The following is an 18,670-nucleotide window of genomic DNA, read 5'->3' as shown; positions in this document are numbered from 1 at the left end:
GATGCTGCTTTCACTTTCATGTAGTGAAAATGGAGACTTTCTCTGTGCTCAGTGTAAGGGATGGGCCTACGAGCATGACTTGTAACATCACAAATAGTTTAGAGCCATTTGTGGTCCAGTATGCAACTTACACGAGTGCAAAGTGGCAACTTAAAGCCTCCAGTAAACATACACTGAGAATGGACTTTACAGTGAGTAAGAGACATTTTGTGTCCAGCAGTTAAAACTTTTGAAATGAGAAATATTTACATATTCATAGATTCTGAATAATGTTCATTTTGTTAAAGAAAACTCTGACTAAATATGTTCGTCATTTTCTGAACTTACCAGGCTGTTCTAGCTGCTCTAGTATTTTCCCTTACCCACTTAGTCATTATATCCACATTACTGATAATTATTTATCAAAAATCTCATTGTGTAAATATTTTGTGAAAGCACCAGTAGTCATCCCTACTACATTGATGCAATATCAATAGCAAGGTATTTGGTCAAGAACATCGTATTTGATTTTGTCCGTATTGCCCAGCCCTAACTAAGACTAAGACTAAATGAAAAATAGCTGACAAAATTAACACTAATTCTGGATTCTACAATAAGGGAAAAGGATGAGACATTATTTTAAGGATTTAAATGAGGTAACTGAACTTCTGTTGTTGAAAGACCAGATCAGATCAGATCAGAGTATTTTTATATCTCACATGTCTGGAGGGGATCTTTAAATGTGAGGTATTTCGCAAATGTCAACAAGCCCACACAACGTAGTTGGCGAGTGCTATTAGAATAAACACTGTGTGATTAAATTGTCCTTTACAATCTACATGTAATATAGTCCTTTTGTGCTAAGATTACAGCCATTAGAGTACTTCTATTTTGGAGAGACAACAGGAACTATGCTTTCATTTGTGTGTGACGCTTGACAGGATCAATAACAAGCAGGGCAGGGAAACTTGCAAACGTTAGCGCTATGTAACGTTCTCACCGAGGGTGTGTTGCAGCTAACAGTGAAAACACATTTTTTCACTGAAACAAAAACAAAAGGACACCCTGGTCATAACAGTGTGTGTGTATGTGTGTGTGTGTATGCCTGTGTGTGTTTAGTACATATATATAAATATATGTATATATGTATATGTATATATATGTATATAACCCTTTGTGTGAGATTTCACTCACCTCTTGCTCGGTGTCCCCCTGCTCCGACACTCCAATTTCACTGGGCAGCTCGGCCAGATCTGTGACCCGAATGAGTCCGTCGTGGAGGAAAATGGTCTCCTCCTTCACCGAGAGCCACTGGGAGGAATCCACAGCCCCGGAGCCCATCGCTCTCTCCTCCGGCAGTGATGCCAAAGGGGTCGAACATTAAAAATTCAGTGACAAGAATGACAGAAACGCCCCAGCTAGGCTGCTCGGCGAGCTACAATAACATCATTAGAGTTAACGTTACTGACGCCGTGTTATCTGTCGGTGGTGTTTGACCAGGCAGGCTGTAGTGCTGCGGGGCGAGCTAACGGCCGGTAGCCCGGGCAGTGAACAGGCAGTAACGGCAGGTCTTTTAGCTAACAGTAACGTTAGCGGCTAACTTACCGTACGCTATCGTTATAACCGTTACCGAGCAGAGTGGGCGTGACACTCCTACTAAAAGATGATAATAATAACACCTTTTTAAACGACCGTCTTTTCAGGACAAAGAATACATCTGTCGTGAGCTCCTCTCGCAGTTAAAATGTGACGGCAGGCGGCTCCGCTAACGGCTCAGCCCGCTGTGTCAGTGGCCGGAGAAGATAATGAGCGTCCCAGCTGTCAGAGCGACGCCATGTTTCCAAGGCCAACGAGCTGCTCCCAGCATGCACCGCGGGGCCAGAGAGAAAAAAAGCTGTCAAAAACATTCTCCGTACATGAGTTCATTCTGGTACCTATATAGAGCTGCAACGAGTCGATTAATCGATTGGTTGTCAACTATTAAATTAATCGCCAACTATTTTGATAGTTGATTAATCATTTTGAGTCATTTTTAAAGAAAAAACGTCCAAATTCTCTGATTTTAGCTTCTCAAATGTTACTATTTTCTGGTGTCTTTAGTCTTCTAAGACAGCAAACTGAATATCTTTGGGTTGTGGCCAAAACAAGATATTTGAGGACATCACCCGGGCCTTTGGGAAGCAGTGAACAAAATTTTTCACCATTTTCTGACATATTGTGGACCAGACAACTAATCGATTAATCGAGAAGATAATTGACAGATTAATTGATAATTAAAATAATTGTTAGTTGCAGCCCTAGCCTATTATATTACTTATTGACCATTTTGTAAATCACAGCAATTTATTGATTGATTATTATTTAATTTGTAATTTTTTTTATAATTCCTCCTTTTATTACCCATTAAAATATAAAAAAAATATTTACTTTGTAATTTAGTCTAATTATTTATGAATTAATTAATTGATTTGTGCCAAATTTATGAATTCCTGTTTTTATTGTACAATTAGTCATTAATTAATCAAATGCTTTATTACAGGCATCCTGGTGGCCTATATGGGCAGAAATATATGTCACTAGAAACTGAATTTGAGACATTTATATTTGAATTTGAATTGCTCGAATGTGAAAGTATATAGAGAGTTGAATTTTCAGTGAGGCTCAAATACAGTTTCAGAGCAACTGCATCCAATTTCATAATATCATATTTAGTTTCAAGTTTACTGAAATTCAGTTCCAAACTAATAAATTCAATTTCAAATTATGCTATTCAGATTCAGTTTTTCAATGCAATTACTCAAGTTAAACAATACAAATTCAAATTTTGTGATTCAAATTCCATTTTTTAATCCGATTGAATTTCTATTTCCTTGACACTTGTGGTCCTCCATATCCTATATCAACGCTACTTATTACAAAGACGTCTACAGAGCAATTATCATGTGGTTTACAGTTATTATTGATGTCTTGTGTGTTTATTTTGGTCTTTGCCTGCATACAAAACAACTGTGGAGTAAATTGTCATGATTTATTACTGATCATATGTACCCACACATTATATTATTTTGGAGAAATGTGGGAATATGACTGAATCTCTGCTCATAGCTTTATTTGATTAATTTGTTTTTGACCAAATATTCTATTCACAAATCCAAATTCTTAAGCAAAAAGCCAAACTTTTCAGAGCTGACTGTTCATATCAAACAAAACATTTCTTCAGTATCTGAATGTACAAACAAAAAAAGCCGTTAAAACATAAAACCACTGTAAGCTTTATAAGATATTTATTAAACTTTTCGTTTATTTATTTTTATTACAACCTCTAGTTCCCTTGGCGTGTTTGTGATTACAGACTCAAGTTGTTTACACAAGGTTCTGTAAACTCGCTGTATACATGTTGAATGAAGCTGCTAAAAAATACAGTTTATATGATACAATTTAAAACATACTTCAAGGTGAGGAGGAGTCCAGGGGTCCTAGTAACCTGCACTCTTGCACTTTTGCTACAGTATCTTTACACTACAATGTAAATAAGATTTGCACAGTGCTGTGTCATCCTTGACATACATGTACTAAACTATGAATTAATGTTCCCCTTCTCATAATGTCAAATAAACTAAGCTAAAGTTACAACATTCAGGAGAGGCAGGAAACCTACATGTGGTATGGAAATGTACAAGGAATTAAAAGGCAAAGCAAGACAAGGGGAGAGAAATAATCAAAAACATTTTTTTAGTACATCATTTCTATGCATCCCCTGACAAAAAAATCCATAAAAGTAGATGTGAATTTGTTTGAATTTGGAAACAACTGATGTCGCTGATATCTTGTAAACAATAGATGTCTTATAAAACACTGATGCAACACATTGTAAGACAACGGAGTTTAAGAAATTAAAGAACGGATGGGATGTACATTGAACAAGTTGCCGTGCTCACATGAATCAGGAGAATTTGTGTAAAATGTAATAAGAGATACTTTATTACAAAATAAGTAGCAGGGGTAGATCACACATGTAACAGAATAATGTTTTTATTCTGTAGTCATTATTTCTGTAGTTACACAGTAATCTGGGAATGTGCTGTTGAACTTATAATACCTTGCAGGTTGTTTTGGAAAACGGTTATTTATCATTTCTGAAATTATATGCAATTGGGATAATAGCTATAATAATAGATGCCAGCCTGTAATTATTTGCAGAAATGCCCTTAACACATGACTGTAAATCAATTGCGCAATTCAATTAGAAATGAAAAATAAAAACTTTTATTGCAACAGTCTTGTATTGCAGTTCTTTATAAATACATGAAATTTACATCCATGGCATTACTTAGAAAAATATTACAATATTCAAGTGTTTCAGTTCTTGAATATTTCAAACACACTGCCATTTATACCATCAAAGAGACACCGAAAATGCTGCATGAAATGTAAAGCTTATACAATTCATTGTTGCTGTACATTGCAGCTTAGTTTATAATCATGTGAGCTGTGTCACATTATTAGCTTCTCTTTCCAGCCTTAGGCATCGCTTATAAAGGCGAACAGGAATCCCTCTTTTTCTCTCATTGCCTGAATTTCGCACTCCAGCAGTGTCTTTTTCTTCTATCTTCTTGAGTGCTTGAAGTAGGTCAGAGGCTTTAGTGAAGCCTCCACAGCAGCTAGAAAAGAAACATATTTTTAAAAATCATTAACAGAACCCAAACTAATAATCATTTCACAACACATTAGACAGGAGACTGGCACCGCTGCAACCAAAAGTTGTCTGAGAATAACATGAATAAGCTGATCAGAGCTTAAAACCTTTTTCTGCTGTGGTGTTTTTTCTTCTTTGGCAGTTTAAAGCAGTATTGAGAGACGAAATCCATCAGGAGAGAGGAGAGACTACTTGGTTGTTTGAAGCTTTCAATCTGAACAGCCCAGCTGTAAAATTGACAAACAGACAAGCAGGAGTCATTTAGAACTTCACACATAGAAATAAAAGTGGGAAATAAGACAATGTAGAGAATGAAATAATATATAGTGTGACGTATGAAGAGTGGTGTGTGAGTCAGAGACACAGACAAAGAAACAGAAAGACGTTCCTTGTAGAAAGGACTGAAGAATAATAGTCTTTGCATACATTTGCTGCTACAGACTGTAGTAGGAGTCACAATCCATTGTCAAATGTAAACATAACTAAATTTTAAATTACAGCAGTGTAGCATGCTATCACTTCTAAAATGATAAGCTGACATACTGTAGGTTGCAGAGTATCAAGGCCCTGGAAGTGGTAAACCTAACTGGAATGCACCCGTCGTTAGTTATTGGTTTCACCTGCAGTGTTCCTGCTATGACATGTCTAAATGTTTGCTGTCTTCTAGGAGCAACCATACAACAACCAAAGCTAAGTAATTGAAGGAAAATTCTGTTATTTTATAATCTTGGTCCTGTTATAATAGTTTTGGCAAATATACCTACAGTACAGTTTATTATACCATTGTACTCCCTCCATTGTTGTAGAGAATGTGGACACTCTGCTGGAAACAGCTTCTTAATGATTTCAACACACAACAATAAGAACCCCAACACAAAAAACCCTCCTGTGTTTCATTGAAACTATCTACATGACTTCTCATTTTCTCATTTTGGAAGTAACTCAGGAATGCAAAATACACTAATAATGGATTATTTGGGTAATAACTTGATTAAAGCCATGTAAAGCTTATATTACCTTTGCCTGATTGGACTACATAGTAAAGCTGTTTCCAGGAGTGAGTTCAATGTTACACTGAACTATTGTGGCTAAACACACAAGAAACACAAAGCAAGAAGTTATTAATTTTTCTTTCAATGTTCTGAATCTATCAAAGATTTCTTTAATACACATTTTTAAAAATATCCGTCCCTGTTCTACTGCGGTAGACAGAGCAGTAGAGCAGAGGCCTGTCTGATCAAGTAGGATTACTAAATTATATGAAAAACTTAACTGAATGAAACCCAAAACCACCTTAAATCTGAAACATGGACTGAAGAAAAAGATGTTCCAGGTTTGTAACCAGAACAAATTGGAGGGAGGGAGGAGGAGAGTAGTGGTAGGCAGTCTTTGTCTCCATGTTTTGTAGATCATACTTCTTCTCCAAAGGAGGGATTTTGTATTTACATTCATACAGATATTTGGGGCTTTAATACAGGAGCTGATTGTCTGCAGGACCAAGAATAAACACAAAGTCAGGAAGACTGTCTTTTGCATGCTCAGATCTGTAGATTTATTTCTCAAACCATCTCTCATTCCCATCCCTAAGGCATGCTCTCTCATAATTTCCTTGCTGTCATTCCCCTGGGCATCAATTAAGATGTCAGCTGTTCACATCAGCTGGTCACATCTAACCAATAGCACGGTGACACACCTTCATTGTCAGCCTATCATATTGCAGCTGTCTTTTTAAATATGTTTTCTCCCTCTCTGCCTTAGTGCTTTCATTGTGCTGTTATGCACACTCCACCACCTCCCCATCACCGCCCAGATTCATCACTGCATCACTTCAACAACCTCATCAGCCTTATCAGTCTCAGCAGAAGTCATCAGACACCACCACCAGTGTCTGGATTACATGGGGAGATTTATCTTGATGCCGCTCAGGACTGATGTCTCTCAATTCAAAATCTCCCTGTAGAGTCTAAGTGCCAAAGACTTTTGACAACACTTAATCATCAGTATCATCTGTATAATAAATAATTCTTTTTGCTTCATTCAGTTCTCTTTCCTGATTGAACTGATGTTGTTCTGCTCTGCAATAGCTTAACACACTTATTTTACTTTCTGAATATTTTAGTAAGTTATCATCAGTGGTGTTATCAGCATTCTGTCTCACCTGCAGGGGGCAGAGCTAGATAGCTCAGTAGCTCAAGGTCAATGAGAAGATTAATACCCTGAGTGACTTTAGTAATCCCACTGGAATTTTTGTGAGGTCTTTTAAGTTGTGGGCCCTTACCACCACATTTCCTCCTTCTAGCAGCATTATTGCTCATCAATTAATGTAATAAATACATAGTTTAGTGCTCATAGTGCTAACTCACTTATAAAATGTTGTATTCTAATTGTTGGACTTTCAAATTCAAATGATAAATGTCATTGGGACAAATTCAAACATTATCAGCTCAAAATGTTATCAGCAGGTTGAAAGGTGACCCTCACTGAGTGTTTGGTTGATGGTCAGATCCTGACTTCATTTTAGCTCATTTATACTGAAGTGAAGCATTGATGGTTTTAGCAGTAATGCACCTCATTGATTATTGACTCATGACGATCCCTGGTATCATCATAATAACTTGCAATTTATGCTGCACTCCAAAAGGCCCCATGTGATGGGATCAACAGCTGCCTGCACTCACCTGTCATATTATGTAATGCATTATTTTCTCTCATGTTTCTCTGTGCATGGATGCTTTGGGCTATGGTTTTACCCACAGGCTCCTGGCGTGTGTTAGTCCACAGGAGATGGGAATCCTTGCCATCATTATGAAAAGAGGTTGCTGTCTTTAGTTTTGTTGTGACGGACGTTGCAGAAGTAGCTGTAGTCCAGAGTCCTTTCAAGGTGTTTTTTTTGGGTGATTCTGTTGTCTTACTTAGCGTCACTTTGACAGTCAATCCATTTGTAGCTGTTGAGGGTCTAACAGTTGTTTTTTGTTCCTGACAATGTTTACAATGAGGCCGAAAAATGTCTCCTCAATAGCAACAACAAGGTGGGGTGCTTTGTGTCACGGATGTTTGAGGATGGGAGTTTGTGGTCACTTGTGATGGACATTGGGTTTTCTGTGTGCAGTAAGCTGACAGGCTTACTGGTCTTACTGGTCCTCTTCTTTTTTTCTAGTTCTTTTCCTATTTGATATCAATGTGCTACTTTTAGAAGTGTTCATAAGACCTGTTTTCATTGAAGGAGTAGTGGTGTCAGCCCTTAAGGACGGTGGTACCGTAGACAGTTTCCAGCGTCTTTTACGTCCTTTCCCCTTTGTCCTTTGTCTCCTCTGGGTGGATCTCTGGATGTACATCTATGTTCACCTTTAGGTGACTTTCTGTGCTGAATAATCTCAGGGTTTTCAGTGACATGCTGCCTCTCACTACTTGTTGACGTGTTGCTGTCAGTGTTGTCCCCATTTTAAATGCATGTTAAAATCCAGTCATGGGAAGAGAAAACCTCAAAAACAGTTTATGCTGTATTTTCAACTCATACTGGCCACATTCCTAGCATATGTTTATCTATCTACTAAAGGAAGGACTCCCTTTCTGTATGTCTGTATGTATGTATGTATGTATGTATGTATGTTTGTCATTATGTATGTCTGTATCTCTGTATGTATGTCCTTTGTGTATCTCCTAATTTGTTCATCTGATCGCCTTAACACTTAGCGCATATATGGCTAGGGACCCAAGGGAGTGCAATCTTGAATTTGGTGCAATTTGGACATGTGATACATTTAATATTAATAAACTTTGAATAAACCAGCGATCAGTGAGCCACTCTGTTCTGTGCAGGGGCAGGGTGGAGCTTCAAGACTCTGCCAACAAACATACCCACTCAAATCCAAACTGAAGGCACAGAAAATAGGAACGATCTAAGAGCCCAATATGATCGATCCACTTTATTTTAGGATGCACATTATTTTATTTTTAAATGCAGCCCTTATGTTACTTGAAATGAGAAAATAACATTTATTTACTATTAGAGTAGTTATTATTTATAACATCTGTGTATAATAGAATGTTAGTTTCTCTCATGTTGTTGGTGTATATACTCATTCACCACTCACATCAACTATATTAATTTTTGTTATTAATTTTGGAGGCCAAGCAATCGGCCCGTTCTGAACAGACATGTTTTGAACGGGCACTAGACTAGTTTTAACAATTTTGTCAGTGGTTTTGAAAAATGAGGATAAAAAATAAATTTCTTTCATTTCTCACTCTCTGTAGTGTCATAATTGTAGTTGATATAGAAACCGATTATCAGGGATTCGGTGTGTCAAGTATCACATTGGGAAGATGTGACAGGAAGAGAGGATGATGTTGAAAGCTGTAAAAAAAAGACTGTAAGTCTGTAAAATATACAATATAAAATATATAAAGTCTGTAAAATATACTGATGGTAATAGAGGTCAGAGATTTTCTCCATTGAGAAATTTCACTAAAATCCAAATTGGCTTTTTACTACATCAGATAAGAGATTGAAATGCAATGTGTATATGTGTTTCACTATATTTTCACATTTTCCTCCCTGATCTTTTTTCACTTTTACCACTTCCTTTGCTGTGGCAGTGTCCCTATCTGCATATGAAGAATGAATCTGAGATAAGCGTTTACAAACCGCAGAATGTACAAAAACGTAGTAAAACTGTAAACGGAAAGAAAACGTGCTACTCAAGCTAGCAAAAAGTACAAAGACAGCAGAAAAGACCAAATAGGAGATATTCATTGACCAAAATGAATTTTCCACTTCTGAAAATCAAATGTCACTGCAGCAGTCGGCATCAGAGGCAGCAGAGTGTTTTAGTAAATAATTTATGTCAGTTGAAACTTGTTTAAGTAGTAAATCCAGATATGACATTAAGCCCCGAGATATGAGGATGAAATCTTCAGAAACATGTTATCTCTAAACATTCAACTTGTCTTCAAGCACAGTTGTCAGCCTACTTAATGTGCACACATCTAAAAACAATAACTAAAGTGAGTATATTCATAATGTCAAAAGCTCCTTTTATGTATTTTGCACAGAGCAAAATGTATTGTTAAACACATAAGCCTTGACTGAGGGCAAACAGTTTTGAAATTAACAGTGCAGGGAGCTACTTCAACTACACTGGGATTCCTGAGGCAGTTGTAATTATGTGAGAACATATTTATCATTTTTATAAAAAGGTATGTTCCTGTCACAGTTATATTGACCTGTGGTTTTTACTACCTTTTGCTGTAATGAGCAATATTTTCAGGATACACATTAGGTGTATCCTGTTTATTTGCATAATACTGTGACAACAAGCTGCTGATACTTATTATGGCATCAGGACCTGTTGTTTGCAGACATTTTTTGACTGATATACTTTTTGCTATTTAGTTGAACAAAGCAAAAAATAAGAACTTTTTTACACTGACAATAAAATGGCATAAATCAAGAAAGCATAAATATATCTACATGACTGATTTACATTATTACATACCTTTGAGAATCAAACAAAGCATGCCATATTCACGTTGCCGATTAACAACTGTAATTGTTACAATAAGGATCAAGATATCTAAAACATCTAGTCAACATGTAACAAGTACAAGTAACAGACGTATTATTCAGTGTTGAACAGCCCTTGACTGAGCACTGCCCCACTTTTCTGTCATTCATGCAAAGCTCTAACATCTGGAAACCACAGCATTGTTTATAAGCCACAGAACATCAGCAGAGTGCCAACAATATAACTGTGGATAATAAATGCAACACAGTCACAAACACATTAATGTTTATTTTTTTAATCTCTTAATGTAAACATTTTATTTCTTTATATATATTTACATCTTCATATACAAAGTTATTCTATTAAAAGTGCATCACAGCTACCAACTTCCAAATAACAACAAAAGGACTTTTTTTTACCATAACTTTTATGAAATTAAAGTAAATTGTCACTGTTCTCCTGCTCCCTGAGAAAAGTCCTAGACCTGTACATCCAATAAACATCACTGGTAGGTTAAGGTAAATCTGTGCAGACACCCAAAAATTAAACTTGTTGAAATAGCATTTCCATGGTCAGACAGAAGGAGGAAGGAGGACTTTTAAGTTTCTTGCTACTTGTTCAGACCAGGGGGTAGCTGGCTGCAGTAGCAATGCCGCACTGGTTGTGTTTGTTCCTGGTCATCTTGACGTATCCCATGTCTCCCCAACCTAGACCCCAGCTAGAGAAACACACAAATTACCAACAATATTTAGCTGCTATATGTAAAACAGGATCATAATCATAGTACTACTTAGTATGTAGAGACATAATGACGTGTACGCTGATAGAAGTAAAGTAATGATGTTTGATTTAAGAGGTTGACAGCATCCTGACTGAGTTTCACTTCATTTTGGCAGCTGTAAATAAGATGCTGTTAAAGCTTTGTGTGAAAATAGCAACTGTCAATGTTTTCCAATGTGACACCTCTTGCTAACAGTTAGCAAGAGAGCAACCAACAATTTAAAATATGAGCAACCTTACCTATTCTTGACCAGCCAGTAGTCATGTCCGTTTTCAGTGCCGTAACCTACAGCCAGTACACCATGGTCCAACTCTAAGCTGCTGCAGTCTGGCTCATCATACACTCCTAGAAACACACACACAGATTAGACAGGAGGTTAGATTAAAAAAACAAACAAACAAACAAACAAACAAAAAACATTTATTTTTGCATTTGATAAGAGTATTTTTCAATTAAAGGCAAAATAAAACTGTTCACCTGATTCATAGAGCTGGAAGGATGCATGAGAAGCATCAATGGCAACTGACACAGGTCCAATGGTGGCCACAGCCTCCTGCAGGGCGTCTTCATCACCCTGTGTCACATCAGTGAAGCCTGTGCATTTGGCACCAATAGTGGCAGGGTTGTATCGGCACTCTCCATCCTATTTGAGAAAGACACATGATGGAACTGGTGATTAAGTGTCAACAGAGAACATTTTCTGCCTATTGCATTGTCAAAATGTTGAACTTAAAAGATTTAAGTCCATGAAATGGTCATTGTATGCTTTGTATTAAGGGACTGCTTCAGGGTTTATGTCTTTGAGTATCCACAAGAGGGCAGTTTTGTACATCTCTCACATGGAGGACCATAATTTTCACACACCTTGAACACTATCTGAAGTATTTAATTTGCATAATAGGAAAAATCACTCCCATCTAACAGTGTATCTTCACATTCTCTCTAAACACTGCTTTTTATTATAATGGAAATATGGATGATGTAAAATGGCTGATTTAAAGATTATGTCTTATATCCAGATGAAGTCAACAAAATAATTTCTTTTTACCTCTCCCTCATAAGGGTAGGAGTCCTCTGTGTCTATTCCTCCGCTTTGTATGATGTACTTGAAGGCATTGTCCATCAGGCCTCCACCACAGCCCATGTTGCCATAGTCACCAGAGCAATCAACCAACTGCTGCTCGCTAAGAGACACCAGCTTCCCTATCTTCCTGAAGTTCTGACCCTCCAGCGAGCCAGTCTGGAAGAGGGATAAGTGAATTTGTAAACAGAAAACATTTGTGTACAGTTTCCTACATCACTACAGGAGAGGACAATGAATAAAGTTGTACATACTGCACTGAAGGCCCAGCAGGAGCCGCACTCCTTCTGATCCTTGACGTCAGTGACGTATCCCTTGTCCCTCCAGTCAACAGATACGGGCAGATCAGCTCCCTCAGGCAGCCTGAGGAAGGCAGAGCCGCTGCGAGGCAGAGAGGCGTTGAAGGTGCCCAGACAGCCCTGGGAAATCAGACGTTTGTACTCTTCGTTTTCCTGGTGAGGAGGAACACTTGTTAAGGTCTTCATCCGAAATTTCATTCACTTTATCCTCACAAGCTGATTGCAACCAAATAACAAACATTTTTCTTCTGTTTGAAACTGATACAAATTTAGGAGATGAATTCAGTAAACAGTATCAGGCACATTTCTGTTTTTCTCTTCATACCATGTCAGCAAAGAAGGTCATACCAAGACGGTAGGACTTGATGCCCTCATCAGCCATGATGTTGTGCACCAGCACCAGTTTGCGGTTGTTGAGCCAGATTTGCCTGCGATGAGCCTCCTCTGACGGAGAGCTGTAGGTCCTTCCTGCCAATGAGAGCACAATATAACTTAAAAAAGGAAAATCATCAGTGATTAATAATTAATTGTTGAAATAGTTTTCCAGTTAAGAGATTTCCTCTTATTGGCTGCCATACAGTATAACATTTAGTCATATAAAGATCATTTTATATTATACATTTAGATGTGTAATTATGTGTTAATAAGTAAACATTACTCTCCAAATTAAGGTCTTACAGGCAGTATCTTCACAGAAAATCAACCAAGATCTACTGTATTTGACAATAGACCACAATAAAAGAAATCAGTCTGTCTTTAGTGTCTCACCAAACTTGAGTTTCCAGGCGTGGAACTCCAGGTCCTCCAGAGAGATGGTGGCACAGCTGGCCGCAGCCAGAACAGTAGCAGCAACCAGCAGCAGCTTCATCCTGACTGACACACAAGCACAGTGAACACAGAGATCCTGTGTGACTTGCAAGGAAACAGACAGGTTAAGACTGAGGTCTTTCAGTTCAGCTCACTTTCAGATACATTTTAGTGATGACGTTGGATGTCACATGCACTCTACTACTTAAATCATCTCTATTTCCCGATTTCTTTGAATGTGTTTTTCATCTCTCTCTGAAACTCTTTTTCATCTGTATGACGCTCTGTTTCTTCTTAATACACCTGCAAAACAGGAAGTGTGTGTGGGCTTGTCTGTGTTGTTGTTGTTTACCTGCGTCTGTCGGTGTATGCTGTGAAGGTTGAGGTTAAACTACCTGTAGGTAATGCAGGGCTGTGTCAAATAGGCACTCTTATATAGCTGACTACATTTATGAGTCAGGTGGCTGTCAGCAGCTCATAAAGAGAGAGAGAGAAAAAAAGAGAAAGAGAGTCAATCATTGAAATAGGGAACGGGTGACTTATGCATTATGAGAAGTTCACATGTCATTCTTTTGGGAAAAATATTTTTAAATCTCAAGCAAAACAAGGAACACCAGGGTCATGAATTGCTCTGTTCACATGCTGAGAATGTGATCAGCTACTCAGATTCTTAGAAATTTCTTAGAAATTATAAATATATATATTTACATATGTAGAAGAAACACAGTATGAGTATGTGTGGCTTTCTGTGTGTAAGTGTGATGCCTTCATGTGAAAAAACAGTATTGCAAATTTGTGTTCTCTCCAGTTCTCTCTGATTCCAGTCAAACAGTGATGGGGATTCCTCTAAAAGAACAAACAAAACAGACATAGAGAGACAATAGCATATGCATGTGCCACCTGTTTCAGATGAGATATTACTAAATAAAGTGTGCCATGGAAAATATGTAAGTTGCTGATGGAAGTGTTTTGATTTCTCGGAAATGTAGATGGTATTTTGGCTAACACCCATTTTTCCTTCTTAGAAGAATCTCTCACATAATATTGAAGTATTTTTGCATTGACTGTATCAGACACATAGTGAAACTAAACAAACCTTGTTGAATGTTGAAATAAAACTGAACGATTTCCGACAATTATAATTAGCTTTGAGAAACTTAAAGAGTTTTGAGTACTTTGTTTAAGATTTTGTAGTAATATTTGTAATATTATGCACACACACAAACATACAACCATGCAAACACTTTATATACTCCTTATGTGATTTATGATTCATGAGAGTTTCCATTGACTGTTATTCAAGACTTCCTTTCTATTCCCACACACACATCCTGTTTTCAGCTTGACTGCAAGTTTGATTTCTTATGAAAGTTTTACCTCTCCGTCATTGTCAGGAACTTTCATTGTCAGGAAAAAAAGCACAAATAGTAAACTTCACATCACGTATGCAAACTGGAGACTGAATGAAACTGAATAAGCAGAAACCAGAACTGGGAGATGTCAGTGAGCTCAAGAATTTATTTTATTAAGTTGTGTCACTCATGAAAACGAAAACATGGATTGTTTTAAACTCTAAGTAGAATAAAAGCAAGACTATGGTGTTCTGATGTTGTAACTGCTGTCTGATGGTTGCTCTGCCCCGGCAGCCTGCTTTCTTCCCTATTTTCTCTCTGTCTGTCACAAGGCTTTCTTGTCATGACAGTTCTTCAGACTATAAAAATGCTGTGAAATGAGGAAAAACTGAAAGCTAAGCTAAAAGTTTACAGATGTCATTAAACTCTTATTAGCTTGTCTCGTGTTTCACAGCGGGTACAGTACAGTAGTGTTTGTACACATGCTTGGGGTCATTTCTATGAAAAGTATGCAAATAGTTTGCCTGCTGCAAACACTGGCATAAACAATACATACAACGGAAATCAATAAATCCCCTGCTTTAGATATATTACCGCAGTTTGGCAATATTGGTAATGCTGTATATGTTTTAAAGACTGACACAAAAACACAGAATAGTTGACCAACAGCTCTATGCGTTTGCTTTTCTGCTTATTTTTGTCGATCTAGCTCAAGTTTCACCCAGAAACTAAGTGATTCCATATTTTTAAGTTACTCGGATACAGTTCAAACTGTATGTAATCTTTTGTAATGTTTTTAACTCTATAGGTGCGTGCCGCAATTGGACATTTGTGAACACAGGAAGCATGCCACTGGAACAAAAAGGGTTGGCTTGTAGTGTAAAAGTACTGTAGAGAGAACAGCTGATAGTGGGTTTTATTGTGAATTTGTGCAAGTTTATGCTGATATACAGTTTGTGACGTACCTTCTGTACTATAAAGCATTTACAACAGTGAAGTAAGATCAGGTAATGAGTCAGCTCAGTAAGAAATACAAAAAAAAACCCTCATCAAGTTCATAGATCAAGGTTTCTGTGTGCTTGTGTGCGTGGCCTTAAACAAGAGCTTGAAGTGAAACATGTGAGCACATAGAGTACACGCCTACATTTAAGTGCACACACAGCATATGAATACTTGAGATGCATGTGTGTGCTGTTGGGGAGGCTGACAGGTTCTGCAAAGGCAAAATTGAAACCGACAAACTGCACAGGGGAGAAAAAAAAGCATGATTTACACTGCCACTTCCACATCATGCACCTCGTGTAGTTTTGCATGTCATTGTTTTTTTGTCTCTTTCAGCTTGCACGACTATTATGTTAGGTTATAACATGACACATGAACTATCTGAAATGCAGGTCAAAGGACACACAGTTATGCTATGTTTTTGTGTTTATGATTTCATTTTTATGATTTCATCATGGTTTCATATGAGTGATGGTAAATTTTGAGATTTTAATGAATGAATTTGTTTTTTTGTTTAGACGCCTTGTTAGGATCAAGAAAAATAAACAGACAAATAGTTTTAAATGTGAACTTGTATTTTGTAGCATAGTCATTGTATCATAAGACTTCCACCAATGACCAGTCATATGACCCATTATCTTTGAGGTTAAAATGTGGATCACCTTGAGGTTTACTGTTAATGATGACTGGTGACAGTGCATGGACACTACATACACTGAGTATGGGTAATGTCAGATACTGATAATGCTCACTTCCTTATATCGATGTCTCTCTGGGTGCAGTACAGTACATGGGGGAATCAACTAGGGTTTTTCCGAAACTAGTCTTTGTCAAAGCCAAATTGTAATTTTTAATTTTAAACAGTTTTCCAAATATTGCTCCCCAGCTGCCAGGAAGCCACACGCACAAGGTCTCATTTACAGTCTAATGGTTACGTAACTAAAGCAAACACAAGCTATTTGCTGTTGTTTTGACAGGAATAGATACTGCCTACTGATGAACCCATACTGCCATCATTTTATATCTGATAACTGCAACTCCTGTACTAAGTGATAATACTGGTCAGATGTTTGTTCCCATTTCTATTTAAATTTATAAGTGTTATTTATTGGGGAACTTTTTACATGATAATAATGATGATAATGATAATAAATAACACCAAAGAATAAAGCTGCTTCTCATATGTGATCATTCAATGCTTTTCTTTGTCATACATGATCTTTGGGTTTTGGACAGTAAGACAAAACAAGACATTTGTGGATTTGACCTTTGGTGGTGGGGAACTATAACCGATATTTTTCAGGATATTCTGACATTTTATAAATGATAGAGAGTTAGATTTTCAGTGAGGATCAAATACAGTTTCAGGGCAACTGAATTCAGTTTCATGATATTACTTTCAGTTTCAAGTTTACTGGAATTCACTTCCAAACTATCAGTGATGCTATTCAGATTCAGTTTTTCAATACAATTATTCAAGTTAAACAATACAAGTTCAAATTATGCAATTCCAATTCAGTTTTTTCCCAGCCAGGGACCCTTGTGGCATACCACACACTCATCTCTCCTCCCCTGGCCCCTGGCCTACCACCACCCAATTTGTATCATACAATTTAAAACATACGTCAAGGTGAGGAGGAGTCCAGGAGTCCTAGTAACCTGTACTCTTGCAGTTTTGCTACAGTATCTTTACACCACAATGTAAGTAAGACTTGCACACTGCGATGTCATCCTTGACATACATGTACTAAACTATGAATTAATGTTCCCCTTCTCATAATGTCACATAAACTAAGCTAAACTTACAAAGCGCAGGACAGGCAGGAAACCTACATGTGGTAACTGTGGTCTGTATACGTGGCTACATAATAATATAGAAATGTACAAGGAAGTAAAAGGCAAAGCAAGACAAGGGAAGAGAAGTAATCAAAAACATTTTTTAAACACTGCATAAGATTTCTATACATCCCATGACAAAAAAAAAAATCCATAAAATTGGTACCCCAGAATCCTGAAAAATGGCCTTGGTGACAGTTTATGAGGAGATGAGTATCTAGTTCGAAAGGAATGGATGTGAATTTGTTTGAATTTGGAAATAACACACAACACAAGGAAAAACAAATGGTGTGCCCATTGAACAGGTTGCAGTGCTCACATGAAACAGGAAAAATTGTTTAAAATGTAATAACAGATGTACTATACTTTATTACAAAATAAGTAGAAGGTGTAGATCACACTACAATAACATGTAACAGAATAATGTGTTTATTCCAGTCATCTCTCTATATAAAGCAAAGAATCTGTTTGTATGTGTCTGTTTGTCCTTTGCATGTCTCAAGAACCTTTCATCCAGTCTACTTCATACTTGGCAGGTTGAAGTGCAGTGTTGAGTGTGAAATTGTTTGGATGAGTGGTTCTCAAGAAATTAATAAAAAAAATCCCATAAACAACCTTGATTTGCTTCTTATTCTGCCCGTGGAATCAATGAATGGAAATACGGACAGTGCCACTCTGCCATTGCAACCCTCAGAACTGGGATTACATTCATAGTGTTAATGACTTGAAAAAGTTTAAGAGACTTAAACTCTACTGTTGAACTGTGTAACGTTACTGTGAATGAAACTTGACATGTATGTTCAAGACTTACTGCAGGATGTCTCAGGCATGTTTTGAACAGACACTGCGGTTCATCTAACGAAAAAGCAAGGAATCTCTGTCTGTCTGTATGTATGTGTGTCCATCGCATATCTGGAGAAGTGTTCATCCAATCGACTTCACACTGGGCGGGTGTACTGCTGAGGACCCAAGGAAGTGCAGCGTCGAGTGGGAAGTTGTTTGGATACGTGTCATATTTAATAAACGTTGAATAAACACGCAAACAGCAAGCTGCTCGGCTCTATGTCTGAATGCAATGGGGCTGTTTGATATAAACATTGTCATATCACAGTGGGGCGGGGCTTCTGGGCACTGACTTGCTGAGTGGGACAAAGGCTCGTGCCCCGCTCAGTTAACCTGCCCGAGAGAGAAGAACAAGCACACACAAGAGAAGAAAAACAGAGGCAGTGACAGTAAAACTAGCCAAATGGAGCACAGACATGATTGATTGGCAGCAGAATCAACCAATGGAAGGCTGTAAACTGCTTCTACGATTCAGCCTCAGTTTAGT

At 37.5% G+C, this 18,670-nt stretch overlaps 2 protein-coding genes and 2 long non-coding RNA genes across 6 annotated transcripts in view; 1 reads left to right on the top strand and 3 right to left on the bottom strand.

Moving 5' to 3' along the window:
* The window catches only part of LOC122993538 (probable E3 ubiquitin-protein ligase HECTD4), a 37,163-nt gene extending 35,297 nt beyond the window's left edge, over positions 1 to 1,866 (bottom strand). For both annotated transcript variants that reach the window (XM_044367791.1, XM_044367799.1), the window contains exon 1: positions 1,174 to 1,866. In XM_044367791.1, the coding sequence (XP_044223726.1) occupies positions 1,174 to 1,320 (147 nt within the window). In that variant the 5' untranslated portion in view covers positions 1,321 to 1,866. The remainder of the gene's footprint in view (positions 1 to 1,173) is intronic.
* Positions 1,867 to 4,227: 2,361 nt separating this feature from the next.
* LOC122970730 lies at positions 4,228 to 5,300 on the bottom strand. The gene is made up of 3 exons (XR_006399316.1): positions 5,219 to 5,300; positions 4,783 to 4,902; positions 4,228 to 4,640 (listed from the first exon to the last, which is right to left on the bottom strand). It is a non-coding gene; the product is annotated as an uncharacterized LOC122970730 (long non-coding RNA).
* Positions 5,296 to 6,711, top strand: LOC122970736. The gene is made up of 2 exons (XR_006399317.1): positions 5,296 to 5,369; positions 6,434 to 6,711. It is a non-coding gene; the product is annotated as an uncharacterized LOC122970736 (long non-coding RNA).
* A 3,741-nt stretch (positions 6,712 to 10,452) lies between these two features.
* LOC122993528 (procathepsin L-like) lies at positions 10,453 to 13,580 on the bottom strand. Of its 2 annotated transcripts, none has more exons than XM_044367778.1 (8): positions 13,503 to 13,580; positions 13,112 to 13,212; positions 12,669 to 12,811; positions 12,299 to 12,496; positions 12,012 to 12,203; positions 11,441 to 11,606; positions 11,203 to 11,308; positions 10,453 to 10,900 (listed from the first exon to the last, which is right to left on the bottom strand). In XM_044367778.1, exons 2-8 carry the CDS (start codon positions 13,209 to 13,211, stop codon positions 10,801 to 10,803), a joined length of 1,005 nt encoding a protein of 334 aa, XP_044223713.1. In that variant the 5' UTR covers position 13,212; positions 13,503 to 13,580; the 3' UTR covers positions 10,453 to 10,800. The 2 variants fall into 2 exon arrangements, with proteins under 2 accessions (XP_044223713.1, XP_044223703.1); XM_044367768.1 differs by having other exon boundaries at positions 13,112 to 13,216; positions 13,503 to 13,578.
* Positions 13,581 to 18,670: the final 5,090 nt, after the last annotated feature.

This window comes from Thunnus albacares, chromosome 2, assembly GCF_914725855.1.
Source record: "Thunnus albacares chromosome 2, fThuAlb1.1, whole genome shotgun sequence".
Taxonomy (NCBI): domain Eukaryota; kingdom Metazoa; phylum Chordata; class Actinopteri; order Scombriformes; family Scombridae; genus Thunnus; species Thunnus albacares.
Note: the sequence above shows the minus strand (reverse complement) of the source record. Positions and strands in the feature narration are given on the sequence as shown.

Excerpts from the sequence above, each read along its gene's own strand:
- LOC122993528 (XM_044367778.1), bottom strand. The coding sequence starts at position 13,211 with ATGAAGCTGCTGCTGGTTGCTGCTACTGTTCTGGCTGCGGCCAGCTGT. Across the intron at positions 12,497-12,668 it reads TGACCTTCTTTGCTGACATG|GAAAACGAAGAGTACAAACG; the intron begins GTATGAAGAGAA and ends CCTCCTCACCAG. Across the intron at positions 11,309-11,440 it reads CTTCCAGCTCTATGAATCAG|GAGTGTATGATGAGCCAGAC; the intron begins GTGAACAGTTTT and ends GTGTGTTTCTAG.